This window comes from Oncorhynchus mykiss, chromosome 13, assembly GCF_057628025.1.
Source record: "Oncorhynchus mykiss isolate SJ-2025 chromosome 13, ASM5762802v1, whole genome shotgun sequence".
Lineage (NCBI taxonomy): Eukaryota > Metazoa > Chordata > Actinopteri > Salmoniformes > Salmonidae > Oncorhynchus > Oncorhynchus mykiss.
Genome location: NC_143034.1, coordinates 15692241 through 15714799, shown reverse-complemented (window position 1 = coordinate 15714799; position 22559 = coordinate 15692241). Strand labels below are relative to the sequence as shown.

The 22559-nt window shown below is 40.7% G+C and overlaps 2 protein-coding genes and 1 long non-coding RNA gene across 3 annotated transcripts; all 3 read left to right on the top strand.

Annotated features, from left to right (window-relative positions):
• The first annotated feature begins 3103 nt into the window (after window positions 1-3103).
• On the top strand, window positions 3104-7490 carry LOC149978730 (uncharacterized). The gene is made up of 5 exons (XM_090195509.1): window positions 3104-3427; window positions 5914-5991; window positions 6230-6574; window positions 6738-6956; window positions 7084-7490. Exons 2-5 carry the CDS (start codon window positions 5937-5939, stop codon window positions 7488-7490), a joined length of 1026 nt encoding a protein of 341 aa, XP_090051635.1. The 5' UTR covers window positions 3104-3427; window positions 5914-5936.
• Window positions 7491-9917: 2427 nt separating this feature from the next.
• Window positions 9918-14856, top strand: LOC149978729 (sialic acid-binding Ig-like lectin 7). The gene is made up of 8 exons (XM_090195513.1): window positions 9918-10289; window positions 10390-10610; window positions 10819-10840; window positions 11808-12071; window positions 12273-12363; window positions 12477-12528; window positions 12624-12859; window positions 13167-14856. Coding segments are annotated over exons 1-8 (1209 nt in total). The 5' UTR covers window positions 9918-9967; the 3' UTR covers window positions 13168-14856.
• Window positions 14857-15552: 696 nt separating this feature from the next.
• On the top strand, window positions 15553-19967 carry LOC149978728 (uncharacterized). Its single transcript, XR_016485710.1, has 4 exons — window positions 15553-16192; window positions 16449-16795; window positions 17092-17160; window positions 17367-19967. It is a non-coding gene; the product is annotated as an uncharacterized LOC149978728 (long non-coding RNA).
• The last annotated feature ends 2592 nt before the right edge of the window (window positions 19968-22559 follow it).

Here is a 22559-nt window from a genome sequence, read left to right as displayed (position 1 = left end):
CTTCCCCCCAAAGTAGACCTGACTCCGCCCACTTCTCCCCGAAGTAGACCTGACTCCGCCCACTTCTGACCCGAAGTAGACCTGCCTCTGCCCACTTCCCCCCGAAGTAGACCTGACTCCGCCCACTTCCCCCGGAAGTAGACCTGGCTCCGCCCACTTCCCCCCGAAGTAGACCTGACTCCGCCCACTTCTCCCCCAAAGCAGACCTTGTGAGCATCGTAGATTTGCATGTTCGCTCTCTGATCGGAATGTCTGAATTCACTAGTTGAGTGTCAATCACAACATTGATGAAAATAAATGTTGAGAAAATGTGAATCCCTCGTCCGTTTCCCTGACCCCTGCCAAAGACAGAATGTGTATAGGGCAAAGATTTCAGCTTTGCCTGTTCCACTGATATGGATTCAGCTAACAAATATGGAAACTCCAATGTTCACACCAGTCTCATACTTTTAAATCCATGACGGGAAGAGTGAACTTGCACACTTGGGAAAGGGTTGGGAATCGGGACCTCAGTCTCAGGCACCTTATTACCAGTTTGATATTTTGTTATTGATCCAAGTGGATGAGGACATGATTGGGATATATGAAGAGAGACTGGAGACTGCAGTAATGTTGAGATACCAGTAGGGGGAGCTCTAGTCTAGAACACTGGAACCTTCAGTAGCACTTTGATGGAGATGATGAGGAGTGATGGGTCACATTATGCGAGGAAACACATTCAGAAACCATATAGAACAGTCAACACTTGTTATGGATCTGTATTTAAAGAAAAGACTACATTGAAAATGGACTGCATTTAGGCAAAATCTAAGCCCAACCCTCAAATGAAGAAATGTAAATAGCTATGCTGTCTTTAGCAGTGCATCCAGTACATCCCTTTCTGACATGCTGTTGATGCATGTGATTGTCTTAAATCCCTGACTAGGCTACTTTCACAATGTGTCAGTCACTAAAATCACACTTCTTCTTTCTATACACAGCTACGACGATAAGTTGACTCACTGTCAAAGATCTTTCCCCCTTCACTCTGTAAGTACGATTGACGAGATCATTAAATATATATAGATATATTTTTTTTTTTTGACACTTTGTGAATATGGAACCTGGACTGTTTTAATGTATCAGGTGGAGTTATTCACCAGCTATAGAGTGAGTTGTTGTTTATGTTTCTAAGAATGCAGGGTGGGAGATGCAACAATGTCCTTGAGAACAGCAGGAAGTGTGTTGGGGGTCTTTCTCTGGTCTGTAGCAGGTATGGTCTCATTCATAATGTTTTAGTAATGTTATCTTAATGTTATTCTGTGTGTTCAGTGACATCGTCTGTTAGGGGCTTCTTCTTTTCTGGAATAGTTGTCTTTTACACCTCACTGAGTAACACTTAGGTCCTTTCTGTGGTTTCCATTCACACTCAGCAAGTAGAGTACGGCAACACAGTGTGGACAAATGCTGTTAGTGTGAGGAAATGGGTCTGTAATGTATAATCACTATAATGTGTGATTGTGATTCAGTGTTACTTGGTCAGGATGGCTGGAGTGTGAAGTACATCACTCAGAGTATCTGTACCTTGAAGGGGTCAACAGTGGAGATGTCCTGCTCTTACACATATCCCAGTGGCTATACAATCACAACAACCTTCTGGTTCACTAAAATGATGCTGAGGGGAATCCTGTGACTCTGAGTGATGACCCAGACTACACAGGTCATGTGACGTACTGTAGCAACAAGAAGAATGGCCACACCCTGACAATCAGAGATCTGAGAGAGTGTGACTCAGCTATGTACAAGTTCAGCTTTATAACAGATCAGACCGTAAGGAAATATAGTGGTGATCCTGGAGTCACTCTGTCTGTCACAGGTACAGTTACATTCAATATAGTTAAACTGTTGAATTCCATTTTAGTTCAGTTAAATGTCTTGGTTTGTGTTTACATCTGTATATAATAGGATTTCTTCCATCTGTGTATTAGAGGGAAAACTCAGTAATAAAGGGATTTACAGTGATATAGTTTTTTAGTCCCACTTTATTTGGATAGTCTGGATAGATGCTCTACAGATGGTCATTCTATCAACACACTTCCTGTTGATAAGTTACTGCTTTTATTTTTTACTGTGTCACAATAGTCTCTTTCTACTATTTTCCCTGTACCTTGACACAGCTCTCTCTCCACAGAGTGTCCATCCTGACCCTAACTGGGACACACACACCACTGAAAATGAGGACCAGACACTCTGGCTGTAGGTATGTTATAACACATTCATATAGGTGTTTATTTTGTATACAGTTTTTGTGTTTGTTTGTGTGAGTGGGTAATTGGGTGAGTGAGAGAGATGAACACAGAAAGTAGAAGTGAGCGAGAATGCTATAGAGCAGTGTGTAAAGTGCTCATGCTGTGTTTCCTGTGTCGCTGTCTCTCTCTCAGAGTGTGAGGGACTCGCCCAGTGACACATTGAAGAGAACCACCACAGAACATGGACTGAAGAGCTATGGCTCCAAATCAAAGCTAGTACTTACACCTCTATTCTCTTGCTAATATATTGTTATAATATCTTGAAGGTTCAACCAAATTACAAAATGACACATTGGTTTCCCTTCCCTTTCAGCAGTCTATGAACATGGTGTGACATCAGTCCCTGCTTTGGTTTAGTTTCCCCTGACACTGTTTCCACTTGCTAACGTTTTAGCATTCGTGGCACAAATCCCATTCGTCATGTGACTGATAAGAGGCATTTCTCGCACATCATTTAAAAATCAATCAAAAGTTTAAAAAAAATGTGTTGTGAAGCTCAACAAAGTCACTTACAGATGATTTGAACATGATGTGAGAATGTTAATATGTGAAATCTTAATATCAGTCCTGTGACTTGAATGGGATTTTTGTAAATGTGGGAGTGTTCGACATTGTAGCCAACTTTATAGGCGAGTCGAGATCTACAAATCACCTTGCATGATGAATAACTACTCAATATTATCTATAGATCATTCAGTCAGTCACAATTTACCCATGATACATCAGTTTTGATGTTCTCGAACACTGTCTGTGTGACTGCTGAAGGAAGCCCTCTCTGCATAAGCTTCTTGGTCCCTGACATAGAGTTGGATAGAAGGTACATCTTGACATCTTTGTCATGATGTCTTCTGTGACAGAATGAGCAGCACCATTGAGGGCTATTTCCATATTAAAGTAGTTAATATCTTCAACTTCCATAAGTTTAATAACAGTCTTTATACCAACTGAAATGGTGTATTCAATGGCTTTAGTCATGCTAAAACAGGCTTTGAAGCAAGTACGCCCTCTACTCAACTCTATTGTCCCTGACTGCTTCAAAGTTGTGTCAACCACAGACTTCAAACCTCCAACCTCACACTCAGTGTCTATTTATATAGACTTCCAGTAAGCTAACTTGCAACACATCTCCCCTTCACTCTGTAAGTATGCTTGACTATATCTTAAAATATGTTTATTTTATCATTTGTTTGTTTCCATGAACTTCTGTATCCTGTTATGTGCATGGTGATGCTATTGTAATGTATGTTTTGTTTTTCTGTTATTTACAGTATACTCTGTAGATGTATTTCTGTGTATATTAATCTAATACAGTATTGTACATGGGGTTACACATATAATACTTTAGTATGGTATTTTAAGGACTCTCAAAGCAAGAGATTGTTGTGGAGACTTGTTTGAAAATGACCTAAAGTAAGACTGAGAGTAACAGTGATTAGGTATGCTTCGTAAGAGCTTTAGGAGTAATATTAACATGAGACACAGTGATGGTGGGTTGTGTTTAGGAGTAGTATTAACATGAGACACAGTGATGGTGGGTTGTGTTTAGGAGTAGTATTAACATGAGACACAGTGATGGTGGGTTGTGTTTAGGAGTAGTACTAACATGAGAGACAGTGATGGTGGGTTGTGTTTAGGAGTAGTATTTACATGAGACACAGTAATGATGGGTTGTGTTTAGGAGTAGTATTAACATGAGACACAGTGATGGTGGGTTGTGTTTAGGAGTAGTATTAACATGAGACACAGTGATTGTGGGTTGTGTTTAGGAGTAGTATTAACATGAGACACAGTGATGGTGGGTTGTGTTTAGGAGTAGTATTAACATGAGACACAGTGATGGTGGGTTGTGTTTAGGGGTAGTATTAACATGAGAGACAGTGATGGTGGGTTGTGTTTAGGGGTAGTATTAACATGAGACACAGTGATGGTGGGTTGTGTTTAGGAGTAGTATTAACATGAGACACAGTGATGGTGGGTTGTGTTTAGGATTAGTATAAAGTATTGTGTTTGTTTAAATGGACACACTCAGTATCACTTCCCTCTTCTCCTTTCCTGTCTGTCCTCTCACAGTCCTCCTGAATCATATCAGAAATCTGTATATACACATTAGACTTTACAGAACATGTTCCTCTGTAACTCAGTTGGTAGAACATCCTGCAACGTTATGGGTTTGGTTCCCAGGACCCCTTAGGTGCTCTAGTCTTTAACATGTCTACATCAAAACATCCAAATCGTCAAAGAGACATGGGCAGGGCTCAATATCTTGGAATGACAGGAACATCATTCATTTTATTCCCATTACTTCCCAATTGAATGAGGACATCATGAGGACTGGAGGCTGCAGTAATGTTGAGACGCCAGTAAGTGGAGCTCTAGTCTAGATCACTGAACCTTCAGTACCACTTCGATGCAGCTGATGAGGAGTGATGGTCATGGGTGTTTAAATTGAATGGGTTCTAATTGAATAACATCATGGAACTTTGACCTGTATATACAGAACTCAGAAGGGGAAGGTAGGTCATTAAAATGTTAATGTTATAAATAGTTTAGTCAACACATTGTTTACATGGTTCTGTATGTAGTATAAAAGACCACAGTGAAAATTGACACATTTTTTTAAATATAATAAATATATGCCCAGACTTGTCTTTTACACAATTTCTGTTCTATTACAGTAACAGCCCTTTTCTGGTGTGTTGGTCTGGTTGTCGTGGATGTTAATGTCTTTACTAAACAGGAAGGACAGTTCTGCATCCACTACTTGTGTTCTGACTGCTTTTATAAGGTTTCAACACTTCTTGTTTTCACTCACTACCAGACAGTTGACTCACTGTCAAGTCCTCTCTTCTTCACTTCACTCTGGAACTACTCTTGACAATATCTTGAAATATAGTTTTTGGTTATTTGTTTTTAGTCATAAGTCAAATACTTGAGGGTAATGTATAATTTGTGTGTGTGTGTGTGTGTGTGTGTGTGTGTGTGTGTGTGTGTGTGTGTGTGTGTGTGTGTGTGTGTGTGTGTGTGTGTGTGTGTGTGTGTGTGTGTGTGTGTGTGTGTGTGAGAGGGAGAGAAAGAGAGTAAGAGAGAGTGAGAGAGAGAGTGAAAGTCACTGGCTGTTTAGCCTCACAGCTTGAGGATTGGTGCTGTCATTGAACCTGGTGGTCAGTCTTTAGGCTGCTGTACAGCTTGACGGACCGTAGAGGATGGAACATTTATCCTCCTATATTTGGAGTTCTGAGACGAAAACAGCTTCAGAAAAATCTATGCAGAAATATGTGTTTACAGTTCTACAGATCTGTTCAATAAGTGATTGTTGTTGTTGTTGTTTATAATGAAGATGATGACTACTGTATATATTAGGAATTTATTTTTGCATCATGTCAGTTTAAGTAGACAGACGTAGACAGACATGCAACACATCACACACATTACATACATAGTGCAGTAGACTTACAGACAGACAGTATTCACATAGACAACCATATAGCACAATACAACACAACACAATATGAGCCTGGTTCATTTTCAGTAATGAGACCCTGGACCCCATTTACAGTTTCTACTTCAATGTATCAGGTGGAGTTATTCACCAGCTATAGAGTGAGTTGTTGTTTATGTTTCTAAGACTGCAGGGTGGGAGATGCAACAATGGCCTTGAGAACAGCAGGAAGTGTGTTGGTGGTCTTTCTCTGGTCTGTGACAGGTATGGTCTCATTCATAACTTATATGTTTGTCAATCTACAGACATGTGTATTACATTTGCTTGTGTTCTGTTAGGCATCTCCACTTCACTTTAAATAGTTATGTTTCACACCTCACTGAGTGATGATTATCTGTGGTGTCTAATATGGCAACAAAGTGTGGACAAACCCTACCTTCAGTGTGAGCCAGAATATCTTGTCCTAATTCTGATACCATTGTGATGTCTAACTGTGTTTCAGTGGTACTGGGTCCGGATGGCTGGAGTGTTACATACACCACTCAGAGTATCTGTACCTTGAAGGGGTCAACAGTGGAGCTGACCTGTTCTTATACATATCCCAGAGGTAAAGTCACAACAACCTTCTGGTTCACTAAAATGGAGGCTGGTATAGAACCTGAAGATCTACGTCAGAACCCAGAGTATGCAGGTCGTCTGGAGTATCATGGGATTAAGAAGAAAGACTGTACCCTGAGAATCACAGACCTGAGAGAGAGAGACTCAGCTACGTACAGGTTCAGATTATTAACAGATCAGGAAGGAGGGAAATATTCTGGAAGTCCTGGAGTCACTCTGTCTGTCACAGGTACAGTTACATTCAATATAGTTAAACTGTTGAATTCCATTTAGTTCAGGAAAATTATCTTGGTTTGTATTTATGCCTGTATAACATAGGATTTCTTCCATCTTTGTATTAGAGTGATAAGTCAGTGATAAAGGGATTTACAGTGATATTGTTTTTTCTCCAGGTCTTCAGGTGAAGGTGACTGGTGGACATCAGGATAAGACACTGACCTGTAGCACCACCTGTACTCTGACTGACAACCCCACCTACATCTGGTACAAGAACGGACAACATCGAGATGAGAGCACCTCCCCCCAGTACAAATACTCAGTCTCCAATGACTATGATGCCAGTTATTCCTGTGCTATAAAAGGCCATGAGGACCTCCACTCTCCTGCAGTGTGTGAGTGTTCATTTAATACATTATACTGTGTGTTGGTTTCACTATGAGAACTTGAGAGCTTTGAGCATCTCTAGAAAGAACTGAGAACACAATCCAATTGACCTCTTGTTATGTCACTGTGTTTCAGGTGTTCAGGGTCAGAGCTGCAACAGAGTGACTTACACCAAGAGGAGAATCTGTGTCTTGAAGGGGTCAACAGTGGACATATCCTGTACTTATGTTGGTTATGATTACATCACATCAACATTCTGGTTTAGAAGTGATAAGTCGACCCCTGAAGACCTAACCACAGACCTAGGGTATGCAGGTCGTGTGAAGTACCCTGACAAAGAGACAAGGAGAAACGAAGGTCCCTTCACCCTGAGAATCACAGATCTGAGAGAGGAGGACTCAGCTGAGTATCGCTTCACTTTTAAAACAAACAACTTTGAATGGGGTCATAGTTTCCCAGGAACAACTCTGTCTGTCACAGGTAATACTACCCTGTATGATACAACTGTAAATCATAATGAATTACAGGAGAAAATATATTAACCATCCTGTTAACACAGAGGTGTATGTGGTTTTATACATATTGTTTCAGGTCTGCAGGTGAAGGTGACTCCTGCTGCAGAGGGACAGAAGAAACTGACCTGTCTCACCACCTGTACTCTGACTGACAACCCCACCTACATCTGGTACAAGAACGGACAACATCTAGATGAGAGCACCTCCCCCCAGTACAAATACTCAGTCTCCAATGACTATGAAGACAGTTACTCCTGTGCTGTAAAAGGCCATGAGGATCTCCACTCTCCTGCAGTGTGTGAGTGTTTATTTATTAAGGGACAGATTGAAATTTACTGGGGGACGGGACAGGACTGGTCTTCAAAGTTTAAAATATTTTCACATGACCCTCCCCTTGTACTGTAAAATAAATTGAACACCCTCCCCCTCATAGAATTAACTCAAAATAATGTTTACGACCACAAATAAGAATAACTGTAGCGACCTGCATTTATAAACGTGAATACCGACTTTGCCACTTCAGCCTGCTTTTGTGGCCTGATCGATGCCACGCAGGGCTACGGGCCAGAAGTTTGAGGGTTCCCGACCACCACAGACAAGCTCACCCTGCCTGTTCTATTACACTGCCATCATATACAAAATATATGCAACACATTTTCCACCAACAGGTTTCTGTGCCAATGCAGCACACAACCAATAAACAAAGCATACTGACTTCAGACACTTCAATGTCATGGTTTGTGTTTTCAACACCACAATACATAGACAATGTAAATCTGGACAAACAGAGAATACATCCCTCCCTACCTTGTAGTCTGACCCAGTATTGAAGGCTTGACAATCTCTGAATGTCATTCAACTTTTTGGTGTTTTGTAACAAATGTCTCTTTCTGTTCATCAAATGGCTGCTGCTCAGTTTGGATTGACTGATTGATTTTATTTGTCAGTTAAAAGAATACATATATAAACAATATTATTTTAAGTAAACAGGATTGTTGTTTTAAAGGATTGCACAATAAAGCTGGTGACTTATTTTCATTGTGGTCCCTATGTTTTACATAAATACATTTACAATTATACTGAACAAAAATATAAACGCAACGTGCAACAATTTCAACCATTTTACTGAGTTACAGTTCATATAAGGTAATCAGTCAGATGAAATACTGTATATTCATTAGGTCCTAATCTATGGATTTCACATGACTGGGCAGGGTCACAACCATGGGTGGGCTTTGGAGGGCATAGGCCCACCCACTGGGGAGCCAGGCCCAGCCAATCAGACTGAGGTTTTCCCAACAAAAGGGCTTTATCACAGACAGAATTACTCCCCAGTTTCATCAGCTGTCTGGGTGGCTGTTCTCAGATGATCCCGCAGGTGAAGAAGCCGGATGTGGAAATCCTGGGCTGAATGTAAAAAAACACACAATCCTCCCCAAAACAAAAGCTAAATAGATCCCTAATACATCACTGTAAAACTGTATACAATGTATATCAGTGTTGGTTTCATTTTATAATATGAGAACTGTTAGCATTTCTAGATAGAACTGAGAATACAATCTGTTGACCTCTTGTTATGTCACTGTGTTTCAGGTGTTCAGGGTCAGAGCTGCTACAGAGTGACTTACACCAAGAGGAGAATATGTGTCTTGAAGGGGTCAACAGTGGACATATCCTGTACTGTTGGTTATTATTCCACCACATCATCATTCTGGTTTAGAAGTGATAAGTCGACCCCTGAAGACCTAACCACAGACCCAGGGTATGCAGGTCGTGTGGAGTACACTGGAACATACAGAGGTCCCTTCACCCTGAGAATCACAGATCTGAGAGAGGACGACTCAGCTGAGTATCGCTTCACTTTTAAAGCAAACAACTTTGTATGGGGTCATAGTTTCCCAGGAACAACTCTGTCTGTCACAGGTAATACTACACTATATGATACAACTGTATATCATATTGAATTACAGGAGAAAATATATGAACCATCCTGTTAACACAGATGTGTATGTGGTTTTATACATATTGTTTCAGGTCTGCAGGTGAAGGTGACTCCTGCTGCAGAGGGACAGAAGACACTGACCTGTATCACCACCTGTACTCTGACTGACAACCCCACCTACATCTGGTACAAGAACGGACAACGTCTAGATGAGAGCACCTCCCCCCAGTACAAAGACCCAGTCTCCAATGACTATGAAGACAGTTACTCCTGTGCTGTAAAAGGCCATGAGAATCTCCACTCTCCTGCAGTGTGTGAGTTTGAATGAAACTAGTATTTTATGTGGTATCATTTGGAACAAATAAGAATGGTTTTACTTTCTCTGTCAATATTCTTAACTAGATATATTGGAATGATAAACAGTTTTATAGATCTATGTCAATATATATATTGTTTATTATTCAAAATGAACCTGTCCAACACATCTATAACATTGAGTCTCATTATGGTTTCAGGAATTGATCAGTTCCATTTTGTTTCAGGTGTTGTGGGTGAGAGCTGTATGAATGTGACTTACACCCATCAGAGTATCTGTGCTTTGAAAGGGTCAACAGTGGACATATCCTGCTTTTACACACATCCCAGTTGGCATAACGTTACAGAAGTGTCCTGGTTCAGCAAATGGGAGTCTGGTGTCACTACAGACCTGAGCCTGAACCCAGAGTATGCAGATCGTGTGGAATATCATCGACAAACAGAAAAGGACTCCACCCTGAGAATCACAGACCTGAGAGAGAGTGACTCAACTGAGTACAAGTTCAGATTTACATCTGATGAGGCAAGATGGGGGTACAGCTTCCCTGGAACAACTCTGACTGTCACAGGTAACATAGCACATTATAACGTTTTGAAGAGTCATGATGCTAATAATTAACTCAAACCAATTCTGAACCATATACTCTTTATTGCTCTCCTTTAATTCAGGTTCCCAGGTGGAGGTGACTCCTAAATGGAGTTCAGAGTCAAAGACACTGTCCTGTATCACCACCTGTACTCTGAGTAACCCCAACCCCATCTATATCTGGTACAAGAACGGACAACATCTAGATGAGAGCACCTCCCCCCAGTACAAAGACCCAGTCTCCAGTAACTATGAAGACAGCTACTCCTGTGCTGTAAAAGTTCATGAGGATCTCCTCTCTCCTGCAGTGTGTGAGTGTTTCTTTATTAACAATACTGTTTAACCTCTCTGTGTGTTGGTTTCACTTTGAAAACTTGAGAACTTTTAGCATTTCTAGAAAGAACTGAGAATATAATCTAGTTGACCTCTTGTTATGTCACTGTGTTTCAGGTGTTCAGGGTCAGAGATGCAACAGAGTGACTTACACCAAGAGGAGAATCTGTGTCTTGAAGGAGTCAACAGTGGACATTTCCTGTACTTATGTTGGTTATTATTCCACCACATCATCATTCTGGTTTAGAAGTGATAAGTCGACCCCTGAAGACCTAACCACAGACCCAGGGTATGCAGGTCGTGTGGAGTACACTGGAACATACAGAAGTCCCTCCTACCTGAGAATCACAGATCTGAGAGAGGAGGACTCAGCTGAGTATCGCTTCACTTTTAAAACAGACAACTTTGAATGGGGTCATAGTTTCCCAGGAACAACTCTGTCTGTCACAGGTAATACTACCCTGTATGATACAACTTTAAATCATTGAATTTCAGGAGAAATATATTAACCATCCTGTTAACACAGTGGTGTATGTGGTTTTATACATATTGTTTCAGGTCTGCAGGTGAAGGTGACTCCTGCTGCAGAGGGACAGAAGACACTGACCTGTATCACCACCTGTACTCTGACTGACAACCCCACCTACATCTGGTACAAGAACGGACAACGTCTAGATGAGCCCACTTCCCAACAACACTCTAGTAATACCCTAGTAGTGTTGGGTCATTCTGTGGACAGTTACTCCTGTACTGTAGAACACCATGAGGACCTCCACTCTTCTGCAGTGTGTAAGTATAAATTAAACTACTATTCTACTTAGAAAGCATCAAAAACGTTATATCAATGAGAAGAGTATTACTGATTTATCTATACATATTCATCATTACATAGAAATTACAGACAATGTCATAGATGTATGCATGTCTATAGTTAGAATGTTCAGTACCTCAGACACTTGAAGAATAGTTTAGTATACACTAAAGTCCTAAAGTTTATTATTATTGTTCATGTTTTGTGTAAGTGATAGTTTTAGATAAGTGAGTGATAGTTTTAGTAAGTGATAGTTTTAGATAGTTCTCTGACTTTAGATATGATTTATTTTTGACATGATGTCATTTGAGGTAGTATACTACAATCCTGACCCTCTGACATATTCTCCTTTACTAGATGCTCCATGGAACACCTCAGTGTCAGTCAGTCCCTCTGGTGAAATAGTGGAGGGCAGTTCAGTGACTCTGACCTGCATCAGTGAATCCAACCCACCTGTGGACAAATACACCTGGTACAAGAAGAACGTAACCTCACCAAAATCATCAGGACAGAGTTACAGCATCACTAACATCATCTCTGAGGACAGAGGAGAATATTACTGTGAGGCTGAGAATATTATAGGATCTATGAACTCTACAACTCTGATGATCATTGTAGCAGGTAAAGTTTCATCTTCAATACAAAACTACAAGTTACAAGCTAATATTAATCATGATGTTTTGGCTTATTACACCTTAGGTTATAACTATACATTGGGTTATAAGATCCCTTAACAAGTATTGCATTACTGTCCTGTATTATAGTTTATTTTTAGTTTATTATATAATGCCATGTACTCATATCATCCATATTTCATTATAGGGAAACAAACCTCAGTTCTGACTGCAGCTGTAGGAATCATAGTGGTTGTTCTGGTTCTCATCCTCTGTCTCTCTGGACTCATGTGGTTCAGGTGAGTTAAAATGCATAGTATCATGTTGTTCATTATTTAAATGTAGCAATCTAAATTGTTGTTAACTTCATTAATTTATTAATGTATTTATTCATAATTAATGTGCAAAACAGGAAGAAGGCCTCCAAACCCACCAACACAAGAGACACAGCAGACGTTGGACAGGTGAGTCTGTTGGAATCAGAAGGAGACTGTGATGACTGTGTATTCTTTGTGGAACATTTCCACTCCTCATGTTGTCTGTCCTCTCTCTCCATCAGGGAGACTCTAGTCCAGTGTATGACAACATCTCAAGCGTGGCCATGACCTCTACTGCAGCACAGACAGCAGCCACAGACGACCAGGATGATGTTCACTACGCCAGCGTCCACTTCTCTCGCTCCAAAAACCAGGAAGTGCCTCTGTACTCCACCGTCCAAGTGCCTCAGCCCCAGAAAGAGGATGAGGATGTCCAATACGCTGCTGTGCACTTCAACCTCCCCAGTGCTGCCACCTGGTGAGCATATTCTGTATTAGGGTCATTCATATGCTGCAGTTTATTGTAGGTGATGTCATCAATAAGCAAAACAGTTGACCCTTAGTGAAAACTATGAAGACAAACTATGAAGCCAACAATGGACATCTCAGGACAATTACTATGACATGCCTATAATGAGGGATTGACGTGATGATGGTTTTGAGGAACTGTTATTCTGCTCCAAATGGCACCCTATTCCCTATTTAGTGCACTACTTTAGACAGAACCCTATAGGGTGCCACCATTTGGAACGCTGTCTTTGTTTCCTTTTTGTTTCTCTCTTCAGACCCGCAGCAGCACAAGCAGCTGAGGACTCCTCTGTTCTCTACAGTACAGTCAATAAACCCTGAATCAAGAAGATCCGAACACAACAAACCCAGAACCAAGAAGACCTGAACACAACAAACCCAGAACCAAGAACTGAAAACAACAAACCCAGAACCAAGAAGACCTGACAAACCCAGAACCAAGAACTGAAAACAACAAACCCAGAACCAAGAATACCTGAAAACAACAAACCCAGAACCAAGAACTAAAAACAACAAACCCAGAACCAAGAAGAACTGAAAACAACAAACCCAGAACCAAGAACTAAAAACAACAAACCCAGAACCAAGAAGACCTTGTATATCTGGACCCGTATGTTATAACTAAGTGGTATAATTAAGCAATAAGGTCCGAGGGGGTGTGGTATATTGGCCTATATACTGTACCACGACTAAAGACTGTTGTTCTGCACAACGCAGAGTGCCTTGATACAGCCCGTAGCCATTGTATATTGACCATATACTACAAGCCCAAGGGGCGTATTGCTATTATAAACTGGTTACCAACATAAATAGAAAGTAAACAAATATTTTGGTGTCATACCAGTGTTCTATTGTCTGAAATACTGTATGTGAAATGAAATGCTTATTCAGCCAATCAGCATCCAGGACCTAAACTACCTGGTTTATAATAGTATCTAGTAATATACAGTGCATTCAGAAAGTATTCAGACCCCTTGACTTCTTCCACATTTTGTTATGTTACAGCCTTATTCTAAAATTGAATAAAGAGTTTTTTTCCCCTCATCAATCTACACACAATACCCCATAATGACAAAGCAAAAACTGTTTTTTAGGAAGGTTTGCAAATGGATTAAAAATGCAAAATGGAAGTATCACATTACGTAAGTATACAGACCCTTTACTCAGTACTTTGTTAAAGCAACATTGGCAGCGAGTCTTTCTAGGGTATCATGCTACCAGCTTAATTTTTTTTTTTTTACAGCAAGTAAATTTGGTTATTAAGGTTTTTATGACAGTTATAGCACAATTTTGCCTCACAATTCAGGAAGTAGTTCTGCTTGATGCAATAATTCTTATTACTTTTATCACAACATTACTAAAGTGTGAAGTGTAAACAAATCATAAAAATGCTGCTGTAATTCACAATCCACTTTGTCCACAGCAGCTGTGTGATGCACACAAATGCCAGTTTATGGAAGTCACTTCACTTGAATGTCAGAGGTAACAGAGTTAACTTCTAGCTGGCTAGCTAGCTTTCTGTATCACTGAACAACGTCTGCTTCATGTAGCTAACAAGCCAGCTGAGAGATCTAGTTCACTGAATTCATATGCCAGTCCAACGTCATCTCTTAATAACACAGTATCTTTACATGGTTGGTTTATTCTGTCTACATTTCTTTACATTTTAAATGTTATTTGACAATTTATTTTGTGTATTTTCATTTGTATCTTTATGCTGCCATCTTTTGTTTGAATCCGCCCCTGACTCCGCCCACTTCTTCCCCGAAGTAGACCTGACTCCACCCACGTCTTCCCCGAAGTAGACATGACTCCGCCCACTTCTTCCCCGAAGTAGACATGACTCCGCCCACTTCTTCCCCGAAGTAGACCTTGTGAGCATCGTAGATTTGCATGTTTCGCTCTCTGATCGGATTGTCTGAATTCACTAGTTGAGTGTCAATCACAACATTGATGAAAATCAATGTTGAGAAAATGTGAATCCCTCGTCCGTTTCCCTGACCCCTGGCAAAGACATAGAATGTGTATAGGGCAAAGATTTCAGCTTTGCCTGTTCCACTGATATGGATTCAGCTAACAAATATGGAAACTCCAATGTTCACACCAGTCTCATACTTTTAAATCCATGACGGGAAGAGTGAACTTGCACACTTGGGAAAGGGTTGGGAATCGGGACCTCAGTCTCAGGCACCTTATTACCAGTTTGATATTTTGTTATTGATCCAAGTGGATGAGGACATGATTGGGGCATATGAAGAGAGACTGGAGGCTGCAGTAATGTTGAGATGCCAGTAGGAGGAGCTCTAGTCTAGAACACTGGAACCTTCAGTAGCACTTTGATGGAGATGATGAGGAGTGATGGGTCACATCTTGTGAGGAAACACATTAAGAAACCATATAGAACAGTCAACACTTTGTTGTGGATCTGTATTTAAAGAAAAGACTATGTTGAAAATGGGCTGCATTTAGCCCCTTTAAAACATGTAGGCTCATCTCCTCAAATGAAGAAATGTAAATAGCTATGCTGTCTTTAGCAGTACATCCAGTACATCCCTTTCTGACATGCTGTTGATGCATGTGATTGTCTTAAATCCCTGACTAGGCTACTTTCACAATGTGTCAGTCACTAAAATCACACTTCTTGTTTCTATGCACGGCTACGACGATAAGTTGACTCACTCTATCATTTTACTTTTACTTACATTTTTGACACTGTCTCGCCCTGACCTGAGTATTCTTTGTTTTCTTTGTTATTTTGGTTAGGTCAGGGTGTGACTTGGGTGATGTATGTGTTTTTGTACTGTCTAGGGGTTTTGTAGGTTTATGGGGTTGTTTACTATCAAGGTGTCTATGGTTGCCTAGATTGGTTCTCAATTAGAGGCAGCTGTTTATCGCTGTCTCTGATTGGGAACCATATTTAGGCAGCCATCTTCTTTGGGTATTTTGTGGGTTATCATCGATGTCTATGTGATGTTGCATGTTAGCACTCAGTTTCTTTAGAGGTCGTCTTGTTAGTTTGTTTAGTGTACTACGTGTTTTTTTTTGTCCGTTCATTAAAGTATGCATTCACACCACGCTGCACTTTGGTCTCCTCAATACGACGATCGTGACAGACACTTTGTGAATATGGACCCTGGACTGTTTTTAATGTATCAGGTGGAGTTATTCACCAGCTATAGAGTGAGTTGTTGTTTATGTTTCTAAGACTGCAGGGTGGGAGATGCAACAATGGTCTTGAGAACAGCAGGAAGTGTGTTGGGGGTCTTTCTCTGGTCTGTAGCAGGTATGGTCTCATTCATAATGTTTTAGTAATGTTATCTTAATGTTATTCTGTGTGTTCAGTGACATCGTCTGTTAGGGGCTTCTTATTTTCTGGAATAGTTGTCTTTCACACCTCACTGAGTAACACTTAGGTCCTTTCTGTGGTTTCCATTCACACTCAGCAAGTAGAGTACGGCAACACAGTGTGGACAAATGCTGTTAGTGTGAGGAAATGGGTCTGTAATGTATAATCACTATAATGTGTGATTGTGTTTCAGTGTTACTGGGTCAGGATAGCAGGAGTGTGACATGCATCACTCAGAGTATCTGTACCTTGAAGGGGTCAACAGTGGAGATGTCCTGCTCTTACACATATCCCAGAGGCTATACAATCACAACAACCTTCTGGTTCACTAAAATGATGCTGAGGGGAATCCTGTGACTCTGAGTGATGAACCAGACTACACAGGTCATGTGACGTACTGTAGCAACAAGAAGAATGGCCACACCCTGACAATCAGAGATCTGAGAGACAGTGACTCAGCTATGTACAAGTTCAGCTTTATAACAGATCAGACCGTAAGGAAATATAGTGGTGATCCTGGAGTCACTCTGACTGTCACAGGTACAGTTACATTCAATATAGTTAAACTGTTGAATTCCATTTTAGTTCAGTTTGTATTTGTCTGTATAACAGGATTTCTTCCATCTGTGCATTAGAGTGAATACTAAGTGATAAAGGGATTTACAGTGATATAGTTTTTTAGTCACTTTATTTGGATAGTCTGGATAGATGCTCTACAGATGGTCATTCTATCAACACACTTCCTGTTGATAAGTTACTGCTTTTATTTTTTACTGTGTCACAATAGTCTCTTTCTACTATTTTCCCTGTACCTTGACACAGCTCTCTCTCCACAGAGTGTCCATCCTGACCCTAACTGGGACACACACACCACTGAAAATGAGGACCAGACACTCTGGCAGTAAGTATGTTATAACATATTCATTAATGTGTTTATTTTGTATATAGTATTTGTGTTTGTTTGTGTGAGTGGGTAAGTGGGTGAGTGAGAGAAAGACAGACACAGAGGAGAGAGATGAACACAGAAAGTAGAAGTGAGAGAGAATACTATAGAGCAGTGTGTAAAGTGCTCATACTGTGTTTCCTTTGTCGCTGTCTCTCTCTCTCGGAGTGTGAAAATCTCCCACATTGACACGTTCACATCTCTTCAGAGAGATGCTCAGCACTCCGTGTATCAGACCATCCAGGGAAGAGAACCACCACAGAACCTGGAGGGAAGAGAACCACCACAGAACCTGGAGAGAAGAGAACCACCACAAAACATGGACTGAGAGAACCATCACAAAACACGGACTGAAGAGAACCACCACAAAACATGGACTGAGAGAACCACCACAGAACATGGACTGAAGAGAATCACCACAAAACATGGACTGAGAGAACCATCACAAAACACGGACTGAAGAGAACCACCACAAAACATGGACTGAGAGAACCATCACAAAACATGGACTGAGAGAAGCACCACAAAACATGGACTGAGAGAACCACCACAAAACATGGACTGAGAGAACCACCACAAAACATGGACTGAGAGAACCATCACAAAACATGGACTGAGAGAACCACCACAAAACACGGACTGAGAGAACCACCACAAAACATGGACTGAGAGAACCACCACAAAACACAGACTGAGAGAACCACCACAAAACACGGACTGAGAGAACCACCACAAAACATGGACTGAGAGAACCATCACAAAACACGGACTGAAGAGAACCACCACAAAACATGGACTGAAGAGAACCACCACAAAACATGGACTGAGAGAACCATCACAAAACACGGACTGAAGAGAACCACCACAAAACATGGACTGAAGAGAACCACCACAAAACATGGACTGAGAGAACCATCACAAAACACGGACTGAAGAGAACCACCACAAAACATGGACTGAGAGAACCATCACAAAACACGGACTGAAGAGAACCACCACAAAACACGAACTGAAGAGAACCACCACAAAACATGGACTGAGAGAACCACCACAAAACATGGACTGAGAGAACCATCACAAAACATGGACTGAAGAGAACCATCACAAAACATGGACTGAAGAGAACCATCACAAAACATGGACTGAAGAGAACCACCACAGAACATGGACTGAAGAGAATCACCACAAAACACAGACTGAGAGAACCACCACAAAACACGGACTGAGAGAACCACCACAAAACATGGACTGAAGAGAACCATCACAAAACATGGACTGAGAGAACCACCACAAAACATGGACTGAGAGAACCACCACAAAACATGGACTGAGAGAAGCACCGCAAAACATGGACTGAGAGAACCACCACAAAACATGGACTGAGAGAACCACCACAAAACATGGACTGAGAGAACCATCACAAAACATGGACTGAGAGAACCACCACAAAACATGGACTGAAGAGAACCACCACAAAACATGGACTGAGAGAACCACCACAAAACATGGACTGAGAGAACCATCACAAAACACGGACTGAAGAGAACCATCACAAAACATGGACTGAAGAGAACCATCACAAAACATGGACTGAGAGAACCATCACAAAACATGGACTGAAGAGAACCATCACATAACATGGACTGAAGAGAACCACCACAGAACATGGACTAAAGAGCTATGGCACCAAACCAAAGCCAGACCTTACACCTCTAGTCTCTTGCTAATATATTGTTATCATATCTTGAAGGTTCAACCAAATTACCAAATGACACATTGGTTTCCCTTCCCTTTTAGCAGTCTATGAACATGGTGTGACATCAGTCCCTGCTTTGGTTTAGTTTCCCCTGACACTGTTTCCACTTGCTAACGTTTTAGCATTCGTGGCACAAATCCCATTCGTCATGTGACTGATAAGAGGTATTTCTCGCACATCATTTCAAAATCAATCAAAAGTTTAAAAAAAATGTGTTGTGAAGCTCAACAAAGTCACTTCCAGATGATTTGAACATGATGTGAGAATGTTAATATGTGAAATCTTAATATCAGTCCCGTGACTTGAATGGGATTTTTGTAAATGTGGGAGTGTTCGACATTGTAGCCAACTTTATAGGCGAGTCGAGATCTACAAATCACCTTGCATGATGAATAACTACTCAATATTATTTTTAGATCATTCAGTCAGTCACAATTTACCCATGATACATCAGTTTTGATGTTCTCGAACACTGTCTGTGTGACTGCTGAAGGAAGCCCTCTCTGCATAAGCTTCTTGGTCCCTGACATAGAGTTGGATAGAAGATACATCTTGACATCTTTGTCATGATGTCTTCTGTGACAGAATGAGCAGCACCATTGAGGGCTATTTCCATATTAAAGTAGTTAATATCTTCAACTTCCATAAGTTTAATAACAGTCTTCATACCAACTGAAATGGGGTATTCAATGGCTTTAGTCATGCTAAAACAGGCTTTGAAGCAAGTACGCCCTCTACTCAACTCTATTGTCCCTGACTGCTTCAAAGTTGTGTCAACCACAGACTTCAAACCTCCAACCTCACACTCATTGTCTATTTATATAGACTTCCAGTAAGCTAACTTGCAACACATCTCCCCTTCACTCTGTAAGTATACTTGACTATATCTTAAAATATGTTTATTTTATCATTTGTTTGTATCCATGAACTTCTGTATCCTGTTATGAGCATGGCAATGCTATTGTAATGAATGTTTTGTTTTTCTGTTATGTACAGTATACTCTGTAGATGTATTTCTGCGTATATTAATCTGATACAGTATTGTACATGGGGTTACACATATAATACTTTAGCATGGTATTTTAAGGACTCTCAAAGCAAGAGATTGTTGTGGAGACTTGTTTGAAAATGACCTAAAGTAAGACTGAGAGTAACAGTGATTAGGTGTATGCTTCGAAAGAGCTTTAGGAGTAATATTAACATGAGACAGTGATGGTGGGTTGTGTTTAGGAGTAGTATTAACATGAGACACAGTGATGGTGGGTTGTGTTTAGGAGTAGTATTAACATGAGACACAGTGATGGTGGGATTTGTTTAGGAGTAGTATTAACATGAGACACAGTGATGGTGGGTTGTGTTTAGGAGTAGTATTAACATGAGACACAGTGATGGTGGGATTTGTTTAGGAGTAGTATTAACATGAGACACAGTGATGGTGGGTTGTGTTTAGGAGTAGTATTAACATGAGACACAGTGATTGTGGGTTGTGTTTGGGAGTAGTATTAACATGAGACACAGTGATGGTGGGTTGTGTTTAGGAGTAGTATTAACATGAGACAGTGATGGTGGATTTGTTTAGGAGTAGTATTAACATGAGACACAGTGATGGTGGGTTGTGTTTAGGAGTAGTATTAACATGAGACACAGTGATGGTGGGTTGTGTTTAGGAGTAGTATTAACATGAGACACAGTGATGGTGGGTTGTGTTTAGGAGTAGTATTAACATGAGACACAGTGATGGTGGGTTGTGTTTAGGAGTAGTATTAACATGAGACACAGTGATGGTGGGTTGTGTTTAGGATTAGTATTAACATGAGACACAGTGATGGTGGGTTGTGTTTAGGAGTAGTATTAACATGAGACACAGTGATGGTGGGTTGTGTTTAGGAGTAGTATTAACATGAGACACAGTGATGGTGGGTTGTGTTTAGGAGTAGTATTAACATGAGACAGTGATGGTGGGTTGTGTTTAGGAGTAGTATTAACATGAGACACAGTGATGGTGGGATGTGTTTAGGAGTAGTATTAACATGAGACACAGTGATGGTGGGTTGTGTTTAGGAGTAGTGTTAACATGAGACACAGTGATGGTGGGTTGTGTTTAGGAGTAGTACAGATGGTGGGTTGTGTTTAGGAGTAGTATTAACATGAGACACAGTGATGGTGGGTTGTGTTTAGGAGTAGTATTAACATGAGACACAGTGATGGTGGGTTGCGTTTAGGAGTAGTATTAACATGAGACAGTGATGGTGGGTTGTGTTTAGGAGTAGTATTAACATGAGACAGTGATGGTGGGTTGTGTTTAGGAGTAGTATTAACATGAGACACAGTGATGGTGGGTTGTGTTTAGGAGTAGTATTAACATGAGACACAGTGATGGTGGGTTGTGTTTAGGAGTAGTATTAACATGAGACACAGTGATGGTGGGTTGTGTTTAGGAGTAGTAACAACATGAGACACAGTGATGGTTGGTTGTGTTTAGGAGTAGTATTAACATGAGACAGTGATGGTGGGTTGTGTTTAGGAGTTGTATTAACATGAGACACAGTGATGGTGGGATGTGTTTAGGAGTAGTATTAACATGAGACACAGTGATGGTGGGTTGTGTATAGGAGTAGTATTAACATGAGACACAGTGATGGTGGGTTGTGTTTAGGAGTAGTATTAACATGAGACACAGTGATGGTGGGTTGTGTTTAGGAGTAGTATTAACATGAGACACAGTGATGGTGGGTTGTGTTTAGGAGTAGTACAGATGGTGGGTTGTGTTTAGGAGTAGTATTCACATGAGACAGTGATGGTGGGTTGTGTTTTGGAGTAGTATTAACATGAGACAATGATGGTGGGTTGTGTTTAGGAGTAGTATTAACATGAAACACAGTGATGGTGGGTTGTGTTTAGGAGTAGTATTAACATGAGACACAGTGATGGTGGGTTGTGTTTAGGAGTAGTATTAACATGAAACACAGTGATGGTGGGTTGTGTTTAGGAGTAGTATTAACATGAGACACAGTGATGGTGGGTTGTGTTTAGGAGTTGTATTAACATGAGACAGTGTTGTTGGGTTGTGTTTTGGAGTAGTATCAACATGAGACACAGTGATGGTGGGTTGTGTTTAGGAGTAGTATTAACATGAGACACAGTGATGGTGGGTTGTGTTTAGGAGTAGTATTAACATGAGACACAGTGATGGTGGGTTGTGTTTAGGAGTAGTATTAACATGAGACACAGTGATGGTGGGTTGTGTTTAGGAGTAGTATTAACATGAGACACAGTGATGGTGGGTTGTGTTTAGGAGTAGTATTAACATGAGACACAGTGATGGTGGGTTGTGTTTAGGAGTAGTATTAACATGAGACACAGTGATGGTGGGTTGTGTTTAGGAGTAGTGTTAACATGAGACACAGTGATGGTGGGTTGTATTTAGGAGTAGTATTAACATGAGACAGTGATGGTGGGTTGTGGTTTTGTTGGTTTAGATGCACACACTCAGTGTCACTTCCCTGTTCTCCTTTCCTGTCTGTCCTCTCACAGTCCTCCTGAATCATATCAGAAATCTATATATACACATTAGACTATTCAGAATATGTTCCTCTGTAGCTCAG

What these genes read in the sequence shown, in the direction of transcription:
- LOC149978730 (XM_090195509.1), top strand. Translation starts at nt 5,937, where the DNA reads ATGGCCTTGAGAACAGCAGGAAGTGTGTTGGTGGTCTTTCTCTGGTCT. An exon ending in CTTTCTCTGGTCTGTGACAG is followed by an intron (nt 5,992 to 6,229) that starts GTATGGTCTCAT and finishes ACTGTGTTTCAG; the next exon opens with TGGTACTGGGTCCGGATGGC. An exon ending in CCTCCACTCTCCTGCAGTGT is followed by an intron (nt 6,957 to 7,083) that starts GTGAGTGTTCAT and finishes ACTGTGTTTCAG; the next exon opens with GTGTTCAGGGTCAGAGCTGC.
- LOC149978729 (XM_090195513.1), top strand. Translation starts at nt 9,968, where the DNA reads ATGAATGTGACTTACACCCATCAGAGTATCTGTGCTTTGAAAGGGTCA. An exon ending in AACAACTCTGACTGTCACAG is followed by an intron (nt 10,290 to 10,389) that starts GTAACATAGCAC and finishes CCTTTAATTCAG; the next exon opens with GTTCCCAGGTGGAGGTGACT. An exon ending in GTCAACAGTGGACATTTCCT is followed by an intron (nt 10,841 to 11,807) that starts GTACTTATGTTG and finishes CTCCTTTACTAG; the next exon opens with ATGCTCCATGGAACACCTCA.